This window comes from Balaenoptera musculus, chromosome 16, assembly GCF_009873245.2.
Source record: "Balaenoptera musculus isolate JJ_BM4_2016_0621 chromosome 16, mBalMus1.pri.v3, whole genome shotgun sequence".
NCBI lineage: Eukaryota > Metazoa > Chordata > Mammalia > Artiodactyla > Balaenopteridae > Balaenoptera > Balaenoptera musculus.
This window is the reverse complement of record NC_045800.1, coordinates 66,063,125-66,089,596: the sequence shown is the minus strand read 5'-3', so window position 1 is coordinate 66,089,596 and position 26,472 is coordinate 66,063,125. Positions and strand designations below refer to the sequence as shown.

General features: G+C 38.3%; 1 protein-coding gene across 1 annotated transcript in view; it reads right to left on the bottom strand.

The window, feature by feature from the left end:
* The window catches only part of DNAJC12 (DnaJ heat shock protein family (Hsp40) member C12), a 33,464-nt gene that overhangs the window by 4,135 nt on the left and 2,857 nt on the right, over nt 1–26,472 (bottom strand). Inside the window, exons 2-4 of the mRNA XM_036829669.1 lie at nt 18,686–18,764; nt 8,331–8,470; nt 1,615–1,819 (exon numbers count right to left, since the gene is read on the bottom strand). Coding sequence (XP_036685564.1) covers nt 1,615–1,819; nt 8,331–8,470; nt 18,686–18,764 — 424 coding nt within the window. The remainder of the gene's footprint in view (nt 1–1,614; nt 1,820–8,330; nt 8,471–18,685; nt 18,765–26,472) is intronic.

Sequence of the window (26,472 nt, the reverse complement as noted above, 5' to 3'; positions counted from 1 at the left end):
TAGGACATTCGAGCTTCTGCTTTGATTGGTTTGTTATATTATAACCACTGTCAGTTATGCGGTTGATGCAGTCAACTGCAGACCCTATGAAAGGATCTCTTGGGTAACCAGCAGAGGCACCTGAATGATGCTCTAAGAATCTTTATTCCCAACAAATAGGGAGCATGTAAAAGTTCTCCCCAAAGAGAGTTTTGAAGTGACTATCTCTAGAAAGACTATAGTTCACCACAAACTATCGAATTATCTTTTTTGTAAGAAGTGTTCGAGAACATTCAGGAACCTTTTACTTAAAGACTAAATTCTAGTGGGGTGTTGTATCACAACCATGAGAATCAAGAATTTGGAGGACAGTTAAAGTGTGTGTACATAACACACCTGTACAAGATAAATACAGTGGGATGGCCAGATAGACAAAGAAATGATAACAATTATCCAGGGCCTGCTGTAGGCAAATCACTGTGCTAAGCATTTTGCATGGATCGTCTCATTTAATCCTCATGGTAACTTTATGGGAAGGTACCATTCTGATCCCTATTTTGTAGATGAGAAAACTGAAGTGTAGAGAAGTTAAGTAACTTTTACCAAGTAATACAGATAATAAATGGTAGAGCTAGGATGTGAACCCAGGTAGTATAGCTGGGGAGCCAAGAGTTTAACCTCTGTAATACCCTGCTTCAGTGGATATATACATGGGTCACATGTCCATAAAGCTACTTACAGATAAGGTATCTTCTCAGGATAGTGCAATGCCTTAGAATGCAGACTCTGCAACCAAACTGCCTCAGTTCAGACCCCTTCCCTGCCACATACAAGCTGGATAACCTTGAGAAAATTATTCAACCTCTCTAGGCTTCAGTTTTCTCATCTATACAATGAGAATAATACTGGTACCAACCTGGGCTTCCCTGCTGGCACAGTGGTTGGGAGTCCGCCTGCCAATGCAGGGGACATGGGTTTGATCCCTGACCCGGGAAGATCCCACATGCCACGGAGCAACTGGGCCTGTGCGCTATGGCTACTGAGCCTGCGCTCTAGAGCCCGCGAGCCACAACTACTGATGCCCTCACGCCTGGAGCCCATGCTCCGCAACAAGAGAGGCCACCGCAATGAGGGGCCCGCTCACCGCAGCGAAGAGTGGCCCCCGCTGGCCGCAACCGGAGAGGGCCCGCGCACAGCAACAAAGACCCAACACAGCCAAAAATAAAAACAAATAAATAAATAAATTTATAATATTGGTATCAACCTCACAAACTTATAATGAGGATTAAATAAATTAATATATGTAAAATTAATATTAAACAAGATAATAGATGTAAAGTAATATATGTAAAGAACTACACATAGTAAATTCCCAACACATGTTAGATAGTACTGTTTTATTAAAGCAGATGACGATCCCAGAAATGTCTCAAGTTTTCCCTTGCAAGGAATGTATTAAGGAATATATCTTCTAGTTTCTGTATCAATGCTAGGTAAGTATCTTTTAAGGTGCTAAACCAACCCTTATATTTGGCACTACTATGTAGCTGGAAAGGTTGAGAATAAATACAATATAAAACGAGCCTTTTAATTTCACACCTTCTCTGTTCTGCAAAGCTACATGACATGACTTACCTGGAGAATCTGGATTTTGTGAGGAGAATGACTTCTCCATGGATTTGGATTCTTTTTGCTCCATTTTCTCTGTGGTTGGACCGAACTCCTCATTCTTTATCTCTTTTTGCTCATTCCGTTCCTCATTTTCAATTTTGTCGGTATGAGTCTGGTCAGATTCTTCCAACATCAGATCTTTTTTACCTCTGACAGCCCAGTGCATTGACTACATTAATTGAAAGCAGATGTATAATATAAAATCAATATTATATAGTTTCTATATTTAAAGGTCAATATGTGGTAACACCTAACCTACTATTATAGTGCTGATTAACAAAATGTTAGACTTGACTATTAGCCAGATATTAATCAATTAATTCAGATGTTAATCAATTAATCCTCACTGATTTGGAAAACTAATGATATAAGGAGAAATCTATATCCTGGTAGAAAGCAAAGGGACCAGCATCAGAGAGATTCAAAGAATGAGATGTTTTCTTAGAAAATTAGGCATAAAATTACCATATGACCCAGCAATTCAATTCCTAGACACAAAAGAATTGAAAACAAGTGTTCAAAGAAAAACTTAAACACAAGTGTTCACAGCAGCACTAGTCACAAGAGCCAAAAGGTGGAAACAATCCAAATGTCCATCAATTCATGAATGAATAAACAAAAATGTGGCATATTCATACAATGGAATATTATTTGGCCATAAAAAAGGAGAAAAGTACTACAAAGTGGATAAACCTTGAAAACATTATGCTTAGTAAAAGAAGCCAGACATAAAAAGCACATATTGTATAATTCCAGAATAGACAAATCCATACAGATAGAAAGCAGATTAGTGATTACCAGAAGCTGGAGAGAGGGGAATAGGGAGTGATTGCTAACAGGTACAGGGTTTCCTTTTGGGGTGATGAAAAAGTTCTGGAACTAGATAGTGAGGATGGGTAAAAAACACTGGGAATGTACTTAATGCCACTGAAATGTACACTTTAAAATGGTTAAAATGGAAAGTTTTATGTGTATTTTACTATCAAAAAACAGACAACTGGGCTGGGTACCTTGAGCCATGCCAGAGATTAAACCTACTACTGTTGTAACTACTATCCCCACTCTACTATTGTGACCTTCCATCCAGCCATGATCAATGAACAGTTGGCAAATATTAGAATTCTGGGTTATACATATTCTCTTTAAGAAAACTCATGGCACAAAGCAGAAAGTCAATCAATATTTACTGTGAAATATTTGTCCTAATTTTAAGTGGATTCACTTAAAGTCCAGTTATCATCAAAATAATGAGAACTTTCTAAATATCTTTCCATTTTTTTAATGATAATATGAATGTGTATGTGTATACTGTATGGAAGGTTTCTGGAAGGAAACACAAGAAACTGCGATGGTGGCTTTCTGAGAGAGGGGAGTAGAACTGGAGTCTGGAATGAGGATGGACTCGCTTTTTATTACATATCCTATTGTACTATTTTGATTTTTTTAAACAAAAGTGTTGTTTTATTATATTTTTTTAATTTACAGTTTTAAAAAATCCGGGACCATAAATCAAGTGTTGGGCATTGCCCACTAACTTCTGGTAAAGCTTTTATATTTTTAGACAAACACAAGATCCAAAAGCACTTGAAAACTCTCCCCAGAAACCTGACATCCTAGAACTGCGTCCAATATACTTGGGTGGTGGTCCTTTGCCAAGTAACTTAACGGTGTAATTTTTCCAGCCTAGCTCTGGCTTCTGAAGGTAGTGTCAGGAGCGAGGAAAAAATGAAAAATGGATCTTCAAAATGGAGCAAAAGCACAAGGCAGTTACTTTTCCCCATACATCCTTTTGTACCTTTTTCACGTGTGTCCTGTATACGTATTTCCTTTGTCTTTTTTTTTTGGCTGCACTGTGCGGCTTGCGGAATCTTAGTTCCCCGACCAGGGATTGAACCTGGGCCACGACAGTGAAAGCACCACTCCTAACCACTGGACCGTCAGGAAACTCCCTGTGTTTCCTATTAAAATGTTTAAAATTGGATGGATGGGTAGATAAATGAAAAGACGAATAGATGAATACAGAGTAAGGAAGAGTGAGAGTTTGCTGTGTCAAGAATATTTCAAGTAGAATAATTAGCCCTGACATCAACCAAAATAATAAACATAACTGTTTCTTGAAACTTCACCTGGGTATTGTGGGATGCTATTTCTGAAGCACTGCTGAACAGTGACATACTACCTCTGTTACTCAGAAACCCAAGAAAAACCCATAAGCCACATATTTGGGCAAGTTTAAAACCCAGAATGTATTATTCTCCTAATATCCAGGATATTCTCTTCCTGTGCTGCAAAAAAAAACAGAATAAAAGCAAAGCAAAGAAACCAACCAAATAAAAAATTGATTTTTCTAAAGTCCAAGGCTTAGCGAATAAGCTCAGAAGTTGTGACCTTTAAAAACTGTGCCACAAACCATGGCAGGGACCACTGCCTCTGCTACACACGTGCCCCATGTTGCAAGGGGCATCAGGCTTTTCATCTTTAGCGCACTGAGGTCTGAACTATCTCAAAATACTGCGGTTGCCAACTTCTCCCCAGAGCACCACTTTATTTGCTAGTTTAAACAAATCAGTGTAGGCAGGCGGTGGCCCATTACGTGTGTACTTGGCCAAGTTCGCTACGTGGGGCGGAGGGGGGTGGGGAGTGGGGGGCAGCGGGGAAGGGGCAGAGATAATTAGCATCTTAAAGAGCTTAGATTTCTTACCACCACAATTTCTTACCACCTGTCTCAGGAGTATTAACACTGGCCACACAGGCAGGAGCCAGGAGAAGCACCTCACCAAGAAGAAAGGGGAAGTACAAAGGGGTAAAATGCCTTCTTGGAATCTTTTAAATAAATCTGTTCATCATCGTTTTTTAAGAGAATTGGGAAATGTTAATGACATGGTGTTTATAAATAATAGCCAATATGATCACAAATAGCATGATCTCAACTAAATTAAAAGGTAGAAAGATATATTCAAATATAAGTATATAAATATATAGATAGATACATATACATAAAATATACAGACTGGAGGGCAATATAGCCTGTACACAGCCTAAAACCTTAAGTATATTCAAGCCTTCTGCCCTAATCCAACCTGAGAACTCACTTCTTCCCGCATTCAACCTATCTCTCCCCAACTGCAAAGGAGCGTCATCCTGAATCTTCTTCCCCGATAAAAGACCCCATAAAACAGTTACTGCCACCATTCAGTGTAACCGGCTCTCACACTAACAAATGAAGGGCAGAAAACACTGGAAGGAAATGCACCAAAACACTAATGGGGTTATCCTTGCATGGCAGCATTGTGAAGTTATTTTTTCTTTTCTTTTTTCTTTCTTTTTATTTTTTGGTGTGTTCTAAATTTTCTATGACAAGATTATATATATGTACAACTAGAGTTTAAAAATTAGATTGAGTATGGTTGCCAAAATATATCAGTATAAGGAGGGAGCTTCTCGGTGCCAGTAATATGTGTGTTGGGGTGAAGGGTGGTTACAGAGTATACACTTCACAGCCATTTGCTAAATTGTAAATGCAGGTAAGCATTTTTTTCTGTAGGTTTTATATCAAAATAAAAATGTTAATTTTAAAAAGAGGCAGTGGCCTCAGCTGGCGTAAAATATAATCTGGTTTTGGTTTGGTTTGTTGTTTTGTTTGCTTGGTTTCTTGGGTTTTTTGCATGTGAGCGGACTAGAGGAGGCTGGCCAGTGGCTTCGTTTGTGGAGGGGGAAAGATATTGAGAAAGTTAGTGAAAAACTGAGAGGAAGAAATTCAAGAATTCAGGACCCAGAGAGCTGAAAATGTTAGATGTATGTATCACAGGTCAGCTAGGTGGCCTGTATACAATGTATCAACTCTTGCCTCAGTACTTTTTTTCTCTTGGAATAAAAGTGCCTACAGTCTGCCTTAGATGGGTGGTGAGGGTTAATGACTGACCTATAGTAAATACTTTGAAAGCATTTGTAGCAATTGATACAGCATGGGACATTTTTAATGCCTTATGAGAATTTTTTCTCAGAATTTTATTTTGACTGCAACCATTTTCCCACAACCATCCTAAAGCCATATATTTTGGAGCCAGAGGGAGAGCCATTCATACCCTGGATCCCTTGGGGTAAAGCCATTTAGCAAGACAACGATGATTTCTCTAAGATTCTTTGAGCTGGAAAGGTGTCTGTTTTCAAGTTATTCCAAGATCCCAAAAGCCACAGTTACTGAAGTCCTCACTTCATAGTCCCTTTTTTTAAACCAACATCACATATCTAGACTTAAATTTCCAGCATATTCACTGACCTGAATGAATTCTTAAAATATTTTTACAAATTAGACTATCAGGAGGAACTTATAAAATGGAAAAGAAAACTTAATAGCTAGTGAAGTGACAGGGACTTGGTGTGAGGAAAAAAAAATACCAGTTAGAGTTTCATCACTCTTGGATGACAGAAATGTGTCCACCCTGAAGCTATGGTTCATTTGAGGAGTTCTCCCAAGGAGATTCCTGTAATACGAACCTGTGTGACGCTGCAAAAGTGCATTGTGATTTGTCCTGCACTTTTAGGGCAAGCGAACATGCAGATGTGTTTTAGATAAACGTCACCTAAAATTTCACCTATAATCCTAAATTATAACCATTTTATTGTCAGAATGACAAATGTAATATACCTAATCCAAACACCCTAATGGTGATGTTTATCTACAAAAGGATGGTGATCTAATAGGTGATGAACAATACTAGGTATGACAATTGTTATTAATTTCTCTAGAGTAGTGAGTGTGAAAGGATGGACAAATGAAATGCACACACACAAAAAACAACAACTAAAATGTTATAGAGAGAGGTGAGGTTTTCACATGCAGAAGTCTCTGTGAGGATTAGAACAGAAAGGAATGAAAGGAAGTTACAGAAAGTCTATCGAATGAGGTACAAAACACATGAAACTTGGTATAGTGGTTTCAAAGTTCACTGAGGAATAGAACAAAAGTAAGTCAGAAACGACAAGGTTGAGCCCAAAGAAGACTGTGCAAGGAAAAATATCACTGCTGATTTAAAGTAGAAGGATACGCATCTCATCATTTTTGTACCACTAATAAAAATAAATCCTGAACCAAATGCTAGCCCAGCATAATATTTCAACTTTGCTGACAAGACTAATGATGCAGCCAGTAAGATCTGATATGTAATTATTGTAAGACCTCAAAGAGTTCATAGTTAAGCTAAATTCTAAGCAGAAATGATGTGTTTGGAGACAGGACATTAGTATTTAATGGAAAGACATCTGCAATATAAATTAGAGCAGGGACTTGGAGAAGAGTTTTTGAAAAATCCACAGCTAACTTGATATTAGCAGTTAAAGTTAAGTAATAGAGTTCAGTGGATCATCAAGAAAAATGAACTATAAATCAAAAGGCATTAAAATAACAAGGGTCACTAATTCAGTAGCAGTTACAGTGTGTAACACTCAAGAGACTAGAAATATAGTTATGTAGAGGTGGCAGAACAATGTTTATTTAGTCAGGGTTAACAAGGAATTTTGGATTTATACAATGCAAAAGAAAAACTTATTTTTGTGTATGTGAAGCTGTCACTATTTTTTTAGAGATTCTCTCTAGTTATTTTGTGTATATATTCAACAATCTTATGGTTAGTCCTTCATAAATACTGAACCCACCTTAAACCATATGAATATACACTGCATTCCAAAATGAGATGAAGAAAACAGTTTACATGTTATGTAGAGTGGCTTTAACTACATACTTTGAGAGTTTTTCATTGTTCTTCCCCATTACTTCAAAGACCCTCCCTCATTGTTACAGGTCTTTTATCAGTGACAAAACAATTTGCTCAAGTCTCCTTAAAATAAAAACTATCAAGAAGGAATCTAAATGTAACCTTGACGAGCTATAATTCAAGAGATGTGAATCACTTTATACACTAATTCTAATATGTCCCTGAAGACTTCCTTATATGGTAACTTATGCATTCTAAGTCTCATGTTACTGAAAAATGTCCCTGTTAAAAAAAAGAGCCAGATAATAAATCATGTCTAAGAATGTAAAAACCTTTAAAATTACATTTTCTCTACAATCTACAAAGGTCCATGGAAGAACAAAATAAATACATAACACAGTAATTACAGAGATTATTTTGTATTTAGTCTTTTTAATGGCATGAAGGAAAATAACACAATGGTTTAAAAAGTCTCTCTGCATCTATCCAACAATTCTTTCACCAGAATTAATGACAGGAATAATTTACAAATAATTTACATCTTTCTTTGATTAATTAGGTCCTGTTTTTTATTGAATTTATTAAACCTTGAGAAGAGAACAGGCTCATATGAACTAAAAAGATGGAGAATATGAATTTGCAATGGTTCAAGATTCGGCAGTATTATATGAGCAACTTGAGAAGCACAGTTATCAGAATGTATAAAACAGTAAATGATAACGGGGAGTATATACATATACTGAATCAAACAGCCAAAGAGACTGACAAATGTAGTCAGAGGCTCTTCTGGCCTTGATGTACTGACTTTCCCGACACAGGATTTTGTGGACACTGTTATATCTAGATACTACCAGCCTCTTGGTCTTCTCTCTCCTCTTGTCTGCTGACTCTTTAACCTACTATGTGAGTCTAATCCAGGGGCAGCCTGAGCTTCATAAATTCACTTAATCCCAGAGAGAAACCTACCGTTTTCACCGCATCACTCAAAGCTTCCCACTGCTGGAATGGCATCGATATCTGGCTCCTTCGCCAGTGGTCATAGCGGGCTCGACTTGCTTCATTAGTCAAAATCTCCTTTGCCTTCTGCAGTTTCTGAAAAGTCTCCACTAGAAAACAAATTAAAAAATGAGCACTACTTTCCCGGAGGAGTTATTTTTAAACTCCCATACAATCAAACTGATCTCACTGAAATATGTCTCTGTTATTTACCAGCTGTGTAACCTTGGGCCAGTTCACTTCATCAAGCTTTAGTTTCCTCATATGTAAAGTGCATCATAAGGACAAGTGAGATTTTGTACGTAATGTACCTGGCTCACTGTTTATCCACTCCCTTTACTGAGCTCCAGTGATGTGCCAGGTTCTCTCCCAGGTGCTGATGACACAGATGTGAACAACAGACATAATCTACCTCACGGGATAGACATTTATAAACATTGGAAAAATTACAATCTTGTCTACTAGGAAGAAAACTACCTTTTCTAGTGGTAGTGTGATAGAGGGTAATGAGCAGGTTAGAGGAACAGTGTAAATGAAGACTCTAAGCCAAAAAAAAAAAAAAAAGCATGTTTATTTAGAGGAAGTAGAGGATGCCAATTTGGCAGGAAGACATGGGTCAGGGGAAGAACAATGAGGGGTGGGCCTGTAGAGTAGACAAGGGCCCAGTCACCCAGGACCTTAGAGGTTATGCTAAGGATTCTGGTCTGTTTTTTCTTGCAAGAGCAATGGGAAGCTACTGGGAGGTTATAAACACAGGAAATAACATGGTAGGTGGTTGATAAATGGTAGCTTTGTCACTGATCTATTTGACCAGATGGCATATAATAGAAACTTTTCAAGACCTGTTGGAAACACTTCCAATATGTCTTCTGCTCCTCAGTGAAGTTAAAACTTTCTATAGAGCAGGATACAAGACCAATATACAAAAATCTATTGTGTTTCTATACATTAGCAATGAACAATCTGAAAATGAAATTAAGGAAACAATTCCATTTACAATAGCATCAAAAAAATAAAATACGTGAGGAATGTTAATGAAAGTTCACTGAAAACTATAAAACATTGTTGAAAGAAATTAAATATCTAAATAAATGGAAAGACATCCATGTTCATGGATCAGAAGATCTAATATTGCTAAGATGGTAATATTTCCCAAACTGATCTACAGATTCAACACAGTCTCTATCAAAATCCCAGCTGCCTTTTTTTTGCAGAAATTGACAATCCATATGCAAATACAAGGGACCCAGAATAGTCAAAACAATCTTGAAAAATAAGAACAAAAGTGGAAGAACTCACACTTCCCAATCTAAAACTTTCTACAAAGCTATAGTAAGGAAAACAGTGTGGTGGTATTGCCATAAGGACAAATGTAAACAAATGGGATATTGAGAGTCCAGAAATAAACCCCCACATTTACAGTCAATTGGTTTTTTTACAATTCTACCAAGACAATTCGATTGGGAAAGCACAGTCTTTTCTACAAATAGGCTGGGACAACTGGATATCCACATGCAAAAGAATGAAGTTGGGGCTTCCGTGGTGACGCAGTGGTTACGAATCCGCCTGCCAATGCAGGGGACACAGGTTCGATCCCTAGTCCAGGAAGATCCCACATGCTGTGGAGCAACTAAGCCCATGCGCCACAACTACTGAAGCCCACGTGCCTAGAGCCCATGCTCCACAACAAGAGAAGCCACCGCAATGAGAAGCCCACGCACTGCTATGAAGAGTAGCCCCTGCTCGCTGCAACTAAAGAAAGCCGCACGCAGCAACGAAGACCCAACACAGCCAAAAATAAAAATAAATAAATTTTTTTTAAATGAAGCTGAATCCCATATACAAATATTAACTCAAAACGGTCAAAATGTAAGAGCTAAAGTTATAAGAAAAAAATATAGAAGTAAATCTTTGTGACTTTGGATTAGGCAATGGCTCCTTAGATATAATGCCAAAATCACAAGCACAGCAGCAAAAGAAAAAATGAAAAATTGTACTTCATCAAAACTGAAATGTTTGTGCTTCAAAGAACACCATCAAGAAAGTGAAAAGACAAGACATAGACTGGGAGAAAATATTTGCAAATCATAGATCTGATGAAGGAGTTGTATCTAAAATGCATAAAAAACTCTTACAACTTAATAAAAAGACCAATACCTTCATTTAAAAATTGGCAAGGGACTTGAATAGACATTTCTCCAAAGATATACAAATGGCCAATAAGCACATGGGAAGCTGCTCAACATCATTAGTCACTGGGGAAGTACAAATCAGAACCACAGTGAGATACCACTGCACACCTACCAGAATGATTTTTTAAAAAAAGATAGATAATAACAAGTGTTGGTGAGGATGTGGAGAAATTGGAAGCCTCATACAGGTGGGATTGTAAAACAATGTTCCGTTTTGAACTACAGTTTGGTAGTTCCTCAAAATGTGAAAACATAGAATTACCATCTGACCCAAGAATTTCAACCCTAAGTATATACTCAAGAGAACTGAAAACATATGTCCACACATATAAAAAACTTGTATATGAATGCCCATAGCAGCTTTATTCATACTAGCTAAAAAGTGGAAACAACTCAAATGTCTGTCAACCAATAGGTGGATAAACAAAATGTGGTATATGCTACAACATGGATGAACCTTGAAAACATTATGCTAAATGAAAGAAGATAGTCACAAAAGGCCACTTACTGTGTGATGCCATTTATATGAAATAGTCAGAATAGACAAATCTATACAGTAATTAGATTCGTGATTGCCAGGGGCTGGGCAGGGGGGAATGGGAAGTGATTGCTAATGAATATAGAGTTTCTTTCGTGTTCACAACAATTTTATGAGGTGGATATTATTAGTATTATTCACATTTTACATAGTCTAAGGCTGAAGGAGGTTCGTATAACTTGCCCCAAGTCCCTAAGCTACAAGTGATGGAGCCACAATTCAAACCCAAGCCTGCCAGGCTCCCCAACTGGGAAGGCTACACTTGACTGCCTTCCTGCCCCTTCCATTTTCCTGCAATACATATTACCCTCTAATCTCCACTTTCTCCTTCATCTCCAGGGATAATAAAAATCTTCCTTATTCATCACTAAGATCCAGGTTGTACCCTTGAGAAACTCAGAGTCTAGTAAGGAAGCAGACATATAAGCAAATCATTTCAATACAGTGTGATAAAGAGAAATATAGAAGCAAGACTGGTTCTGCATGGGGAGTCAGGATATACTGTACTAGTTTTCTAAACACTTGGAGTCATCCTTGACTCTTCTCTTTCTCTCACATTTCATTTCTAATTCATTAGCAAATCCTGTTGGCTCTACTTTAAAATGTATCCAAGATCTGACCTCTTGTCCCCACCTCCACTGCCATCCCTCTGGTCCAAGCCACCATCCTCTCTTGGCTGGATTATTATACTAGCTTCTCAACTGATCTCCCTGCCTTTGCCTCAGTCTATGTTCTACACAGCAGTCAGAGTGATCTTTTTAAAAATAAGTCACATAGGGAATTCCCTGGCACTCCAGTGGTTAAGACTCTACTTTCACTGCGGGGGGTGCGGGTTCAATCCCTGGTCGGGGAACTAAGATCCCACAAGCTGATCCCACAAGCCGCACAGCCCAAAAAAGAAAAAAAAAAAAAAGTCACATAATGTCACTCCTCTGCTCAAAATTACTTCCATTTTGACTTTTCATTTCTCTTAGAATTAAACTGAAAATTCTTACCATGGCTACTAAGTCTGACATGCTCTGCCTGCCCTCTGCCCCTCTCTTCCTTCTCTGACCTCATTTTTTAAAATATTTATTTATTTTTGGCTGTGTCGGGTCTTAGTTGGGGCATGCGGGATCTTTCATTGCAGCACATGGGCTCAGTAGTTGTGGCACTCAGGCTTCTCTAGTTGTGGCGCACGGGCTCAGTGGTTGTGGCACTTGGCTTAGTTGCCCCACAGCATGTGGATCTTAGTTCCCAACCAGGGATCTAACCCACGTCCCCTGCATTGGAAGGCAGATTCTTAACCACTGGACCACCAGGAAAGTCCCCTCTATTCCTCCTATTTTTCCCATCTCCCTTGCTACAGCCATAGTAGGTTCCCTGATGTTCCCTGAGTACACCAAGCACACTCCAGCCCCCAGGACTTGGCAACTTTGCTGTCCTTTCTACCAAGAACACTTTCACCCAAGCACTCACATGACTTACTTCCTCCAGATGTCAGCTCAGATGTTGTCTTGTCGATGGAGTTTTCTCTGACCGTGCTACATAAAATAACTGCCCACTCCATCAGTCCCATTCCTTTATCTTCCTTGCCCTGCTTTACTTTTCTTCATAGTACCCGCTGACATTATATATAGTTATTTGTTTATGATCTATCTCCTCCATGAGAATATAAACCCCATGAAGGCAGAGACTTTGTTTTGTTTCTGCTGCATCCCTTGTACTAGAGCAGTGTCGTAGGTGCTCACAAAGTATTTGTTCAATGAATGAATGAGTGAATGCTTCCAATTTGGATGTGAATATAAAGATATTCATATAATGCTATTCCCTGAGCTCTAAACACCAAAGAAATGACACATGCCCTTAAAACATTTTGTGAATTAGGCACGTTTTAATAGTATCAATGGGAAAAATAATTAAAATTATCCTGATGGTGCTTAAAAATACCTCATGGAAAGTAGTCAATATCCTCTGAAACAGAAGATGTTAGGGCAAATGTACAGTCAATACTGATGGTACACCATACCAATGTGAAACTACTGAAATACTTCTGTACCTCAGTTGGTACAGAGCTGCTGTTCCTGAGCTCTACTCCCCCAAACACCACCACTTCAAGTGTTCCTCCAGCAGCCAGAGAAACTGCCAACCATGGCAGGGCACCTCCAGGACCCTGTCCAAAGCTGGGCAGCACAGGTACGTAATAGGTCATTTAAGATCACTGCTGGAGGTAGTAGCAATTAACAGATTAAAGGGAAGACCCTAAAGATGGGGTTATTAAAAAGCTAAGGAAAACAAACACATAAAAAACATCTTGCAATAGCTGCTAGCTCCAGTGAGTAATCCTTCCTGTTGCTGATGACAGTGTAAATGTCCCAATGTATAAATGAGGTGTCACTTTTTCCAACAGGATAAAAAGCTCATTAAATTATCACCATGGATGCACACGCCAGTTACTACTAGAGCAGAGGTTGTAATGGTTTACATTTTTATCTATGATTCACCTTCTGTTTGCACATAATTGTTGGCCTCATTTTCCAGAGTTTCCGGAATGAAAGAATTATTCTAATATCAATCCCTCAACAGCAGTTGATAAGCAGAAAGCAAAAGAGACCTTACGTTTCCTGTTAGGTGGCCTTTTCCTTGTTCCATACCCTTCACCACATTTAATAAAAATGAGTTTGGATTTATATTTGTCCTTTAATATATCAGCTAATCAAATGAATCATACAAGATAAACATATACCAGTTCTGGGAAGAGAGATCTCATTTTATAAGCTTATACAAGCAAATGATGATGGAACCTTTAAGAGACATTCTGATTTAACTCCTAGGTCTACTTTGAAAATACAGAGGTTCTTTTAATTCATATTTCATAGTATAATTTGTATTATTATTATTATAGCCACAATTTAAATGTAGGCCACTTACAATTACTTGAGAAATAATAATAATAATATGATATCAGGGAATGCTTTGAAAACAATCTGGAGGAAAATACACCAACTGTTAATAGTGGTTGTCTAGCAAAAAGAGATAAGAGCAGACTTTCACTTTCAACATTATTTAACACTGTATGTTATTTTTATTCCAAGGGGGAAAAAGCAATAAAGAGATTTTAAAGTAGGAAAACATTGAAACATTGAAAGATTTCAGTTAGTAAGAGACAAAGAGTTCCCCTTCTTCAAATATTCAAATGTCTTTGAAGCCTGCAAATCAATAACAAAAATACCATTCACGGGTCCTTAATTTAGTTTGAAATCCCTTTCTTCAGGCTCAAGAGAAGTAATAAAGCATCGGTCTGAAAACCATTACTGTTATGTGCACATAGGACTGGCATGAGTACCAGCCAGAGGCTTTTGATCTCAGTAACACGATTTCTATAGCACAACCAGTCCTGCCTACATCACCCACAACTGCAGAGCAAAGATCTCTAAAAGCCTTAATTTAGATTTTTTTTAATGAGAGTGAGAACAATCTAATGTTTACTTACAAAAAGAAAACTATCCCATTTTGTTAAATTTTTATCTTGGAATGCTGCATAAAAACAAGAAAAGAAAGTCCACTGACTCATAATTGCCAACATTCATTGAGTTCTTCCTACATGTGAGATACATCATTTAATCCTCACAGCAGACACATGAAGTAATAATATGCTATTAGTCTACCCATTCTACCTAGGAGTATGTTGAGGCTCAAAGAGGTTGCCCAAAATCAACTAGCTCATAAGTGGGAGCTAGGAGCAATCCAGACATACAAACCTGTGTTCATATCTACTACTCCGTCATGCTACCAAATCAGTCATTTCAGTGGCAGTGGTTGAGACTACATTTAGCAAACCAAAAAAGTGTATATACAAGTTTGATTTCTTCTACCTGCAGTTGTTCTAAAGGCTTAGCCTTTCACCTTAATGAAATATGTTTCAAAATCTGTCCAATATATTCTGGATTTCAGTCAAGCTAAAATCAGCATCAGGGTGAATTTTTGTTTCACATTTTTAAATATTTTTATCAGTAACCTTAACCCTTCTCCAAGTGTGTAAAGAACCACTTAAATTTTCAGAAAGCCATATTAATCCAAATTAAGTAAATGGATGCTTAAACAGATTTCAAAGCAATTTCTACCCAAAGGTTGAATCATCTATCTACTGCAAGCCTGACAAGGGAAGATATTGATGTCTGTGTACCTTTTCATTTTAAACAATATTTACACAGTCCAGTGTTTCTCTGAACAAGAAGCCTTGAGGTAGCCCATACATGAAAACCCCCAACACTATGGCAACTAGAATGGCAATGATTGCACAATGATTCATCATGCATCCTGAATAGAAATTGTTTGCTGGGACAGAAAAACAGCTCAAAGCCACGCTTCACTGGAGAGGAACCCAGTTAAAGAATAATCTGTGGTGGTGGGGTTTTTTTAAGTGTTTATCAAATTTTTATACTTTTATGCTAGGACATCTATCTTAATATTAACTCTAGTTTAGAGAGGTAATTCATATGTCTCCTACAGAAATGTTCACGAATTCATTCTTTCACTCATTCAAGAAATTATGTGCACAAAGTAGCTGTCCTCCATGGCAGGTGCTGTGCTAGGTGCAAGGCATACCACTTTGAATGAGATAAGCAGGAAGCCAGCCTCACTGAGTTTCCAGTATGACTAATAAATTGTCAACAAGAGGACAATATGATACACAGTTGGCCACCTGACGTGTATGTTGGGTGCTCTGGGGCACACATAAATCCCAGAGGAAGTGATGGCTAAGCTGCGACCTGACTCAGGAGCACGACCCAACCAATCAAAAGCAGGGCAGGGAGGTGGGCAGGACTCGGGGATGTTCCAGGCAGAGAACGTAATAGGTATAAAGGTCTGAAGAGTGGAGAGCAGGGCACATGAAGGAACCAAGGTAGTTGTGAGTGGCTGAAACATGGGGTTGTAAGCATGGTGGTGGAGAGAAAATGAGGATAGAGAGATAAGTGGGGGGAGCACAGCATGAAGGGGCTTGTACCTAAGGGCCCAGCAATGGCAAAGAGTGAACTATTGCTACACGTACAATATGGGTAAATATCACAGACATAAGGTAAAGCGAAAGAAGCTACACGCAGAAGAATACATACTGTATGATTCCATTTACATGAAATTCAAAACTAGGCAAAACTAATCAATGATGATAAAGATCCAAAAATGGGAGAGGGTGCTGACACTGAACAGGAAATGAAAAGGGACTTTCCCTGGGGTGGTGGAAATGTTCTACATCTTCATCTGGGCAGTGGTTAAACTGGTTATATGTGGACAAAAGTTTATCAGGTTTACACTTATGATTTGTTCACATTGCCTTAATAAAAAAGGGGAGGGACTTCCCTGGTGGTCCAGTGATTAGGATTCCATGCTTCCACTGCAGGGGGCCTGGCTTCAATCCCTGGTCAGGGAACTAAGATCCTGAAAGCCATGTGTCGTGGCCAAAAAAAAGGAGGAGGGTCAAATGAGCAGAAATAATAGTTAAGTATCTAACAAAAGATGACTTCATACATTGGAAAATGACTTGTTTATACAAATCAAAGGGATCAATGATTTCTAGAGGAAATTAATTAAGAGATTTACGATAAGGGAAAATTTTTTTTTTTTTTAATCTATTTATGGCTGTGTTGGATCTTCGTTTCTGTGCGAGGGCTTTCTCTAGTTGCGGCAAGTGGGGGCCACTCTTCATCGCGGTGCGCGGGCCTCTTATTATCGCGGCCTCTCTTGTTACGGAGCACAGACTCCAGATGCGCAGGCTCAGTAATTGTGGCTCACGGGCCTAGTTGCTCCGCGGCATGTGGGATCTTCCCAGACCAGGGCTCGAACCTGTGTCCCCTGCATTGGCAGGCAGATTCTCAACCACTGCGCCACCAGGGAAGCCCCGGAAAATTTTTTTTTAATGAAGAGGGTTTGGGTCTTACCATTTGTGAAATATGGAGTTATAGACAGGTCTTAATCATAATATTTTCCTTATAGAAAAATCATATGTATACACATACTATACACATACCTATAGTATACACATATAGTAAACATAGTCATCAAATTTAAGATAGTATTACCTACCCTGAGGGTAAAATCAGGGTAGGAATACACAAGAGATTTCAACTGCACTGGTGAAGTTTTAAGCTGTGTGATACATACATGGGCATTTGTTATAGTATTATTTGTACTGTTTTGTACATATTAAATCTTTTATTTCTTTCCATAACTAGAAAGAAAGACCACTATTTGCAGTGTGAAGCAATTCAAGGAGTCCTGTAAGGATTCAGGCATGAAATGATAGTAGCTTACCTACTGCAGTGGCTCTGAGGATGGAGGGAAGAGGACCTACAGGAGAGAGATGCGGAAGGCAAATCACCAGCATTTGGTATTCAATCAGATGTAGATGTGAGGCAGAGGAAGGAGACAGGTTTTTGCCTGACCAACTGAATGAATGGTGGTGCCATTTATTGAGATGGGGAAACATAGAAAAATGAGCATGATTTTAAGAGGTGAGAGGAGGATGAATAACAAGTCCAGTTTTTGACAGAGTGACTTTGAATATTTCCAAGAAGCAGTTGAAGCTACAGTCTGAAACTGAGGAATGAGAACTGAGTTAAGGATAGATTGGAGAGCCATCAACAAATAGCTGATGATTGAAACCACAGACTTGGACAAAACTCCAGAGAAAAAGTGGGGAGTAAACCCAGAAGAGAGTTTAGAAGGGAACCTTAGGACAGAAGGGAAGGAAGTCACAAAGGAGACAGAAAGAGCAGCCCAAGAAGTAGGAGGAAAAGCATAAGGGCATACATATCCTGGTAGCTAAGAAAAAGGAGTGTCAGGAAGGTGAGCTTGGTCAATAGTGCCAAATTCTGATGCAAGCTCAGGGAAGATAAGGACTAAAACGTGGACCACTGGATTTGGCAGCCAGGAAGTCCTTGGTGACTATCACAAGCACTGTTTCCTAGAAAGGTGAGGAAGAAGTCAGACTGAGATAAAATGAAAAGGGCAAAAGGGAAGTAGAGATACCAACTGTGGACTTCTTTTTCAGGAAGTTTGGCTCTAAAGGGAAGGCAAGAGATAGGGAAGGAGCAGGAGGGCGACAGGTTAAGGAAGGATTATTGGTTTGCTTGTATTTTTTCAAGCTGAGATACACAAAAGCATTTATGTATAAATTTATGATCATGAAATTTAAAATATAAAGAAAAAACAAATGTATGAATATATTATTATATAATATATATGGACCTATTCAAGTCTTCAAAATGAAGAAAACACAGCAAGGTTCTCATCAAGACAGCCACCTGGTTACAAACATATTTAAGTCATGTTAACATTTGAGAACTGGTGAAATAAAGCATAAACTGGACAAATTTTAAACCATGAAGCAGAACATTACAGCAGAACGATAAATGAATATCAAATGACTACTGTTAGAAAAAAGACCGTACCCAATTCCCTCCTCACCTTCCATCTGATAGTGCAAAAACATTCTTTGGCATTGAATGAAAGAATAATTTTGAGTGTAAATAGAAGAAAATGAAGTTACTATTAAAGCCTTTTTAGATCTCTATGCTATACATTTTCATGAGAAACAGCCATTATTAAATACTTACCAGCTTTGGAGTTTTCAGGATGCTTGTCGGGGTGACATTCCAGGGCCCTGACCTTAAATTCTGCCAGGATTTGTTCAGCCTAAAACAAAAATCAATGTTTAAAATAAGGAATCCAATTTGAATGGAATGAAGGAAGAAGTTGGGTGTCAGTTTTTCCCAAAAAAGCCATGATCACCCAACTTTTTATTTTGATCCCTATATTTGTACTTTGACTTTTTACTCTAAGAAATTATTTTCTCAATAACAAAATTCAGAAGGTATCCGGGACTTCCCTGGTGGCGCAGTGGTTAAGAATCCACCTGCCAATGCAGGGGACACGGGTTCGAGCCCTGGTCCGGGAAGATCCCACATGCCACAGAGCAACTAAGCCCATGCACCACAACTACTGAGCCTGCACTCTAGAGCCCGTGAGCCACAACTACTGAGCCCGTGTGCCACAACTACTGAAGCCCGCGCACCTAGAGCCCATGCTCCACAGCAAGAGAAGCCACCGCAATGAGAAGCCTGCGCACCGCAATGAAGAGTAGCCCCTGCTCGACGCAACTAGAGAAAGCCCGCGCACAGCAACGAAGACCCAACACAACCAAAAATAAAAATAAATAAATAAAAATAAAATTAAAAAAAAGAAAGTATCCAATAGAAGTTCTTATTCAAATAGTAGTCTGTGATGACAATTTAACTTGCTACTGTATTTAGATGATGGCCCAAGACACCTATGAGTTCAATATATTTAAATGTCAAAAATGGTCAGATAGGTTTATCCTAAGAATATATAAAAGGTGTGTTCACACATCCGAGTTCTTCAAAGGATGCTTAGCCACGAACCATTATTCAAGATGACTGTCCAGGGACTTCCTTGGCATTCCAGTGATTAAGACTCTGAGCTTCCTTTGCAGGGGGCATGGGTTCAATCCCTGGGCGGGGAACTAAGATCCTGCATGCCATGTGGTGTGGCAAAAAAAATTAAATTTAATTAAATTTTAAAAAATCAATTTAAAAAAAGACTATCCAGTTTATAAATTACCCATTATGAAGTTCTTTCTGTCTGCCTTTTGGCCCTTTTCTTTTTTATTAAGAATTTCACAGTTGGGAATTAGGGGATTAGATAAATGTAGTCAAAAGGTACAAACTTCCAGTTATAAAATAAATAAGTATTAGAGATGCAATGTACAACATGATAAATATAATTAACACTACTATATGTTATATATGAAGGGTGTTAAGAAAGTAAATCCTAAGAGTTCTCATCAGAAGGAAAAAAATTTCTATTTAATTTCATATTTATGTAGATGATGGATGTTCAATAAACTTATTGTGGTAATCATTTCATGATGTATGTAAGTCAAATCATTATGCTGTACACTTCAAACTTATACAGTGCTATATGTCAATTATATCAATAAAATTGGAAGGAAAAATTTTTCACAATTTTAAAAAAAAGGATAAACCTGATAATTTTGTTACCAATAAACAGTTTGGTTAGAGATTTTGATTGGGAAAACAGAAACTTCAACCCAAACTAAAATGAGGTTTGAGGGCCATTTATGATTTTATTTGATTTCACTCACCCATCTAATCCTTATCATCATGAATTATCAAGACTTGGCTTCATTAATTATAATTGCAATGTCAACAGCAGGATACAACAGTGGTTATGTGGCTCTTGGATTCTGATTACTTTGTTTTAAATCCCAGTTCTACCCGGAGACTTTAGGCAAGTTATGTAATTTCTATGTGCCTAGGTTTCCTCATCTTTACGTTTCATGAATAAGTCGAGCACTCAACACAAAGCCCAATCACAGTAAGAACTCAATAATAGTAGCTATTATCAAGTGTCAGTGGTTAAGTAACTTGAACTCATTTAGCTTATTACTATAAAAGCTGAGTTTTTTGTTAACTAAGCAGATGGAATTCAAATCCAATAATCGTAACCACTGTTTTATGTGGCCGAATTCTTCAGACTTAGGGACCTATTATCAAGTTCTATATTTACTATACATGAATTAATGAAAGCAAATTGCCTCTTGTTTGAGAAATGAATTCTCAAGCAGTTCAGCTCAGTATTGTCATAAGATTCATGGGATAAACATTTTTATCAACTCCACATCATCCTTAATCAATTCTCATAAAAAAAAATCTTCACTTTTACAATCAAAGACAGGGGCTTCCCTGGTGGCACGTGGTTGAGAATCTGCCTGCCAATGCAGGGGACACGGGTTCGAGCCCTGGTCTGGGAAGATCCCTCATGCCGCGGAGCAACTAGGCCCGTGAGCCACAACTACTGAGGCTGCGCATCTGGAGCCTGTGCTCCGCAACAAGAAAGGCCACGATAGTGAGAGGCCCGCGCACTGCGATGAAGAGTGGCCCCCGCTTGCCGCAACTAGAGAAAGCCCTTGCACAGAAACGAAGACCCAACACAGCCAAAAATAAATAAATAAATACAATCAAAGACAGACTGTATTAGATATGAGTATGTTTAAAGCCCAGACTGATATCTCTACTATTTTCCGTGTTAAGCATGTACTGGGAAACACTTGGAATAACAGGAAGAGATAGATTTCCTAGTAAGAACTGTAATTAATTATGTTTCCTCTTCCTGGGTGCTCCCTTTACCCCTTAGTCACCATAACCTGCTAATAGAATGAAGAAAATTGAGATTGGGACTTGTTTTTAAATTTTAAATATTAAATATTTTAAAGAATCTAGTAGTAAGCATTTTTTAATTAACAAGTAATTTATGAATACTCACGAACTCTCTTTGAAAAAATTTCTATCAATACAGAATTTTTTTTAAAAAATCTTTACTCCTTTTCCCCTAAGATAACAGAATCCTTCAAGACACATTTTTACACACTTATATACATATTTATGTATATATTTTGGGGGGATTTAATAACACAAATGGATAAAATTATACCTATCTATCAAAGGTAGAAAGTTTGGAGGTTTTGTTGTTGTTTTATTTTTTAATTCCTATCCCATCTTTAAAAATTAAGGATAGTCCATATCTGCCTTTCATTACTTTTCATAGTTTTATTGTCACAAAGTTTATCACAAATCTCCTATGTAGGGCTGGTTCTGGGTAAACTAACCAGTAAAGAGGCTTAGTTTGTCTTGGGCATGTTCTATTTATCTCCTGGGATCACCACCCCACGTGCCTGGTGCCAAGTGTGGCCCATGGACAAGTGAGGCCCTCCATGTCAAGGTCCACTGAATCTTGCCTTCCAGACCCAATGTCCAATGGTCTGGAAAGCTGCCTATCCTATTGGCCAATAAACATACAAAAAAGGTTCAACTTTACTCATAAGTAAATAAATCAAAACATCCATGGGATGATCATGACCAGTGTCAGTGAGGGTGCAAAGAAATGAACTCTCTCATGCTTTCCTGGTGAGGATGTAAATGGTGCAGATTTTCTGGAAATCAATTGGGATATACACATATATAAAAATCCTTGGGAATTCCCTGGCGGTCCAGTGGTTAGGACTCCACGCTTTCACTGCCGAGGGCCCAGGTTCGATCCCTGGTCGGGGAACTAAGATCCCACAAGACAGGTAGCACGGCCAAAAAAATAAATTAAAAAAAAATTTTTTTAATCCTGTAATTTTTTTCATACTCTTTGATTCAACAATTTCAATTCTAGGAATTTGGCTAAGAGGATAATCAGAGGTAGGAAATGGATTTAGTTACAAGAAAGTTCAATGAATTAAAAGTTATACACTTTAGGGCTTCCCTGGTGACGCAGTGGTTAAGAATCCACCTGCCAATGCAGGGGACACAGGTTTGAGCCCTGGTCCGGGAAGATCCCACATGCCGCGGAGCAACTAAGCCCGTGCACCACAACTACTGAACCTGCACTCTAGAGCCGGCGAGCCACAACTACTGAGCCCACGTGCCACAAATACGGAAACCTGTGCACCTAGAGCCCATGCTCTGCAACAAGAGAAGCCACCGCAATGAGAAGCCTGCGCACCGCAACAAAGAGTAGCCCCCGCTTGCCGCAACTAGAGAAAGCCCGCACGCAGCAACAAAGACCCAATGCAGCCAAAAATAAATTAATTCGTTAATTAATTAATTTAATTAAAAAGTTATACATTTTAAACAAAAACCTATGTGCCTAGTAATAGGATATTTGTTAAAGTTAATTGTAATACAGCTATAAGATGGGATATATTGCAGTCATTAAAAAAATCATCTTTTAGTAGAAGACAATAATCAGAGAAATTTTATATAATGCATTCTATGAGAAAAGGTAAGCTACAAAGTGTTATGTATGGTATAAAACCTTAATGTTTTCTCAAAAGGAATTATGTAACATATGTGTATGTGTGTATATGTAAAATAAAGATAATGATAATAATATCTAAGATTTATTGAGACCTACTATGTGCCAGGCACTGTTCTAAGTACTTTATATATAGCATCTCATTTAATTCCCACAGCAACTCTATGAGGTGGGTACTATTACCATTCCCATTTTGCAGATTAGGAAACCAAGGCATAGGAAAGTTAAGTAATTTTCCCAAAGTCACAGAGCTGCTAAGTGGCAAAGCCAGGATTTCAACTCAGACAGTCTGACTCCAAACACATACAAAAATATACATATAAATATTTATACATATACATATATACTTATTATATAATACATAAATACAGCATATATTCACGCATAATTGGCATGCCTATGACATACTCCCAAACATTAAGCATTTTTCTCTCTGCTCTCTTCATACTCCTCATTTCTTTATTGAACATATATTAATTTTAGAAATTAAATTTTAAAACTTAAAAACTTATCTTTTCCATATCCTAATAGCACAGTATTTTGCTCTGTGCCAGGAAATACTCGTGTGCAATAGGGACTAATTTGATTCCCACTTGAACGGATCTTCTCCAGCTTTTCCCTGGCCACACAAATGCCCTCTGACTCTCCCTCCATGCATTTAAATTTTAACCAAGTAAGATCGTTTCATGCCCCATCTCTTCTCTGAAGTCTTCTCAGATATTCTTTCCTTAATTCCTGTTGCACTTATAAACAGTACCGCACAGCACAGTACTTATTTGTCCTGGAATTGTTTCCTCTGTATGAGCTTTGATTCTTCGACTGGATGCCAATTTCCTTACACACTCGCACCATGTCTCACTTTTTTGTTTTGTTCTCCCCCCATCACGTCTAGTACTGGACCAATGCCAAGTGTTGAACGAATACTTGATTATAGACTGACAGATATTCTTCAAATAACATGACTGTAGTGTAATAGGAGCGTTCTGAAAATGTGATTTATTCATTAAAAGAATGCAGTGATTCGTGTGCTGGAAATGTATATGCTACAGAATATGTTGCAGAAAAGACAAGACTCATTTTAATAAGTGGGTTAACATCCATCATTTTGATTTATTTAGTTTGAAACTGGATTTTTCCCACAAAACGCCCGATATTAGTAATATCCTTGAAATAGATTTCATGAGAGATCATCTTACATCATTCTAATGAAATGATAATTAACATGAGCTATAGAAGTGATTTGAGCCATAAAATATACAATGGTAATACTGGGTTAAAATCCATAAAATACAATAACTATCTATTAATCCACAGTGACAAAAATAGTTGAATAAGTAAGTAAATGTGGGAGAAGGGGTAGCTTTTCTTTACAGAAGAATTCCAAGTAATAAATGCAAATGGATGAGGAAAATAGAAAGTCACCATTAGGCAAACACCATAACAGTAACTCTTATAGGCAAGATTCCCTAAAGGATGCTAAAATCAGTGGGTGAATGTTTGAGGAGAAACACTGTGGTCTCAAAGAACTGTCACCAATATATTTGTTAACTACAAAAGGGAAAATAGTAACCCTACACTGCAAAAACCTGGCAGAAGAAAGCTGACAGACACATCTTAACCAAATGATCAACGTTAATAAGACATATCTACATCAGGTACCCCTGAAATGATGCACTGAGAAAGGCACACCATCACTTCTGGGGTGTTCTTTCCAAAAACACATAAACTCACTCTAATCATGGGAAAAGATCAAGCAAACCAAAATTGAGGGACATTCTACAAAACAACTCACCAGTACTCTTCAAAGTGTCCAGGTCTTGAAAGACAAGGAAAATATGAAAATTTGTCATTTTGGAGGAAAATAAGGGAACCAGACAACCAAGTATAATAAAGGATCCTGGCTTGGATCTTGAAAGAGGAAAAAGGGCATTAGTAGAAAAATTGATGAAATTGGAAGGAGCCCTATACTTTAGATCAGGGGTTGACTAACTCTGGCCCACAGCCCACATCTGGCCCACCACCTGTTTTTAAAATAAAGTTTTATTGGAAGACAACCATGGTCATTCATTTACATGTTATCTATAGCTACTTTCTCACAATGGCCGAATTGAGTGGTTGTGGCAGAGACCATAAATCCTGCAAAATCTAAAATATTTGCTATCTCAGGGTCAGCACCAAGATGACACAAGAAGGGACTTCTGTGGCGGTCCAGCAGTTAAGAATCTGCATTCCCAATGCAGGGGACACGGGTTCGATTCCTGGTCAGGGAACTAAGATCCCGCTTGCCGCACATGCCAAAAAACAAACAAACAAAAGATGAGACAAGCAGGACACCTGGGTTTAAGGAAGTGCTCACTCTCTCTCAGGTCGCTGCACTTGCAGAAACCCTGAGAGTTAGTGCCTCCTTAAATTTTGCATCATAAGCACTCTGCTTGCCTCACCCTAGTGCTGACACTGTCTATCTGGTCCTTTACAAAAAATGCTTGATAACCACTGGTTGAGTTAATACTATTGTACCAATGTTAATTTTCTGATTTTGATAATTGTACTACCATAAAATATGATGTTAACATTAAGGAAGCTGGGTGAAGTGCATACAAGAACTCTATTATGTTTGCAACTTTTCTGTAAGCCAAAAATTATTCCAATATAGATGGAGCACAGAGGATTTTTAGAGCAGAGAAACTACTCTCTATGATACACTATGATAAGGTGGATAAATGTCATTATACACTTGTCCAAACCCACAGAAAGTACAAACCCAAGAGTGAACCATAATGTAAACTATAGACTTTGGGTGATGATGATGTGTCAATGTAGGTTCATCAGTTGTAACTCTGGTGAGAATGTGGATAATGGGAGAAGCTATGCATCAGTGGAGGGGGTAGGTATATGGGAAACCTCTGTATCTTGCCCCCCATTTTGCTATGAACCTAAAATTGCTCTTCAAAAAATTCTATTAAAAATCATTTCAAAATAAAATATTTTAAAAATAATGTGAATTATAGAATAGAATGGGGACTTCCCTGGTGGTGCAGTGGTTAAGAATCCGCCTGCCAATGCAGGGCACACAGGTTCGAGCCCTGGTCCAGGAAGATCCCACATGCCGCGGAGCAACTAAGCCCGTGCGCCAAAACTACTGAGCCTGTACTCTAGAGCCCGCGAGCTACAACTACTGAAGCCTGCACACCTAGAGCCCGTGCTTCGCAACAGAGAAGCCACGGCAATGAAAAGCTCGTGCACCACAAGGAAGAGTAGCCCTCTCCTGCAGCAACTAGAGAGAGCCCACACGCAGCAACGAAGACCCAACGCAGCCAAAAATAAATTAATTAATTGATTTTAAAAAAATAGAATAGAATGAATTTATGAAGTTCCAAGTGTACAGTGTTACTGTGAGGCCAAAACAAATCCCTCAACCACGACAACTTACTATATGCCAGGCACCATTCTAAGCACCTTATGTATCATGTCTCATTTAATCCCAACAACAGTTCCATGAGGT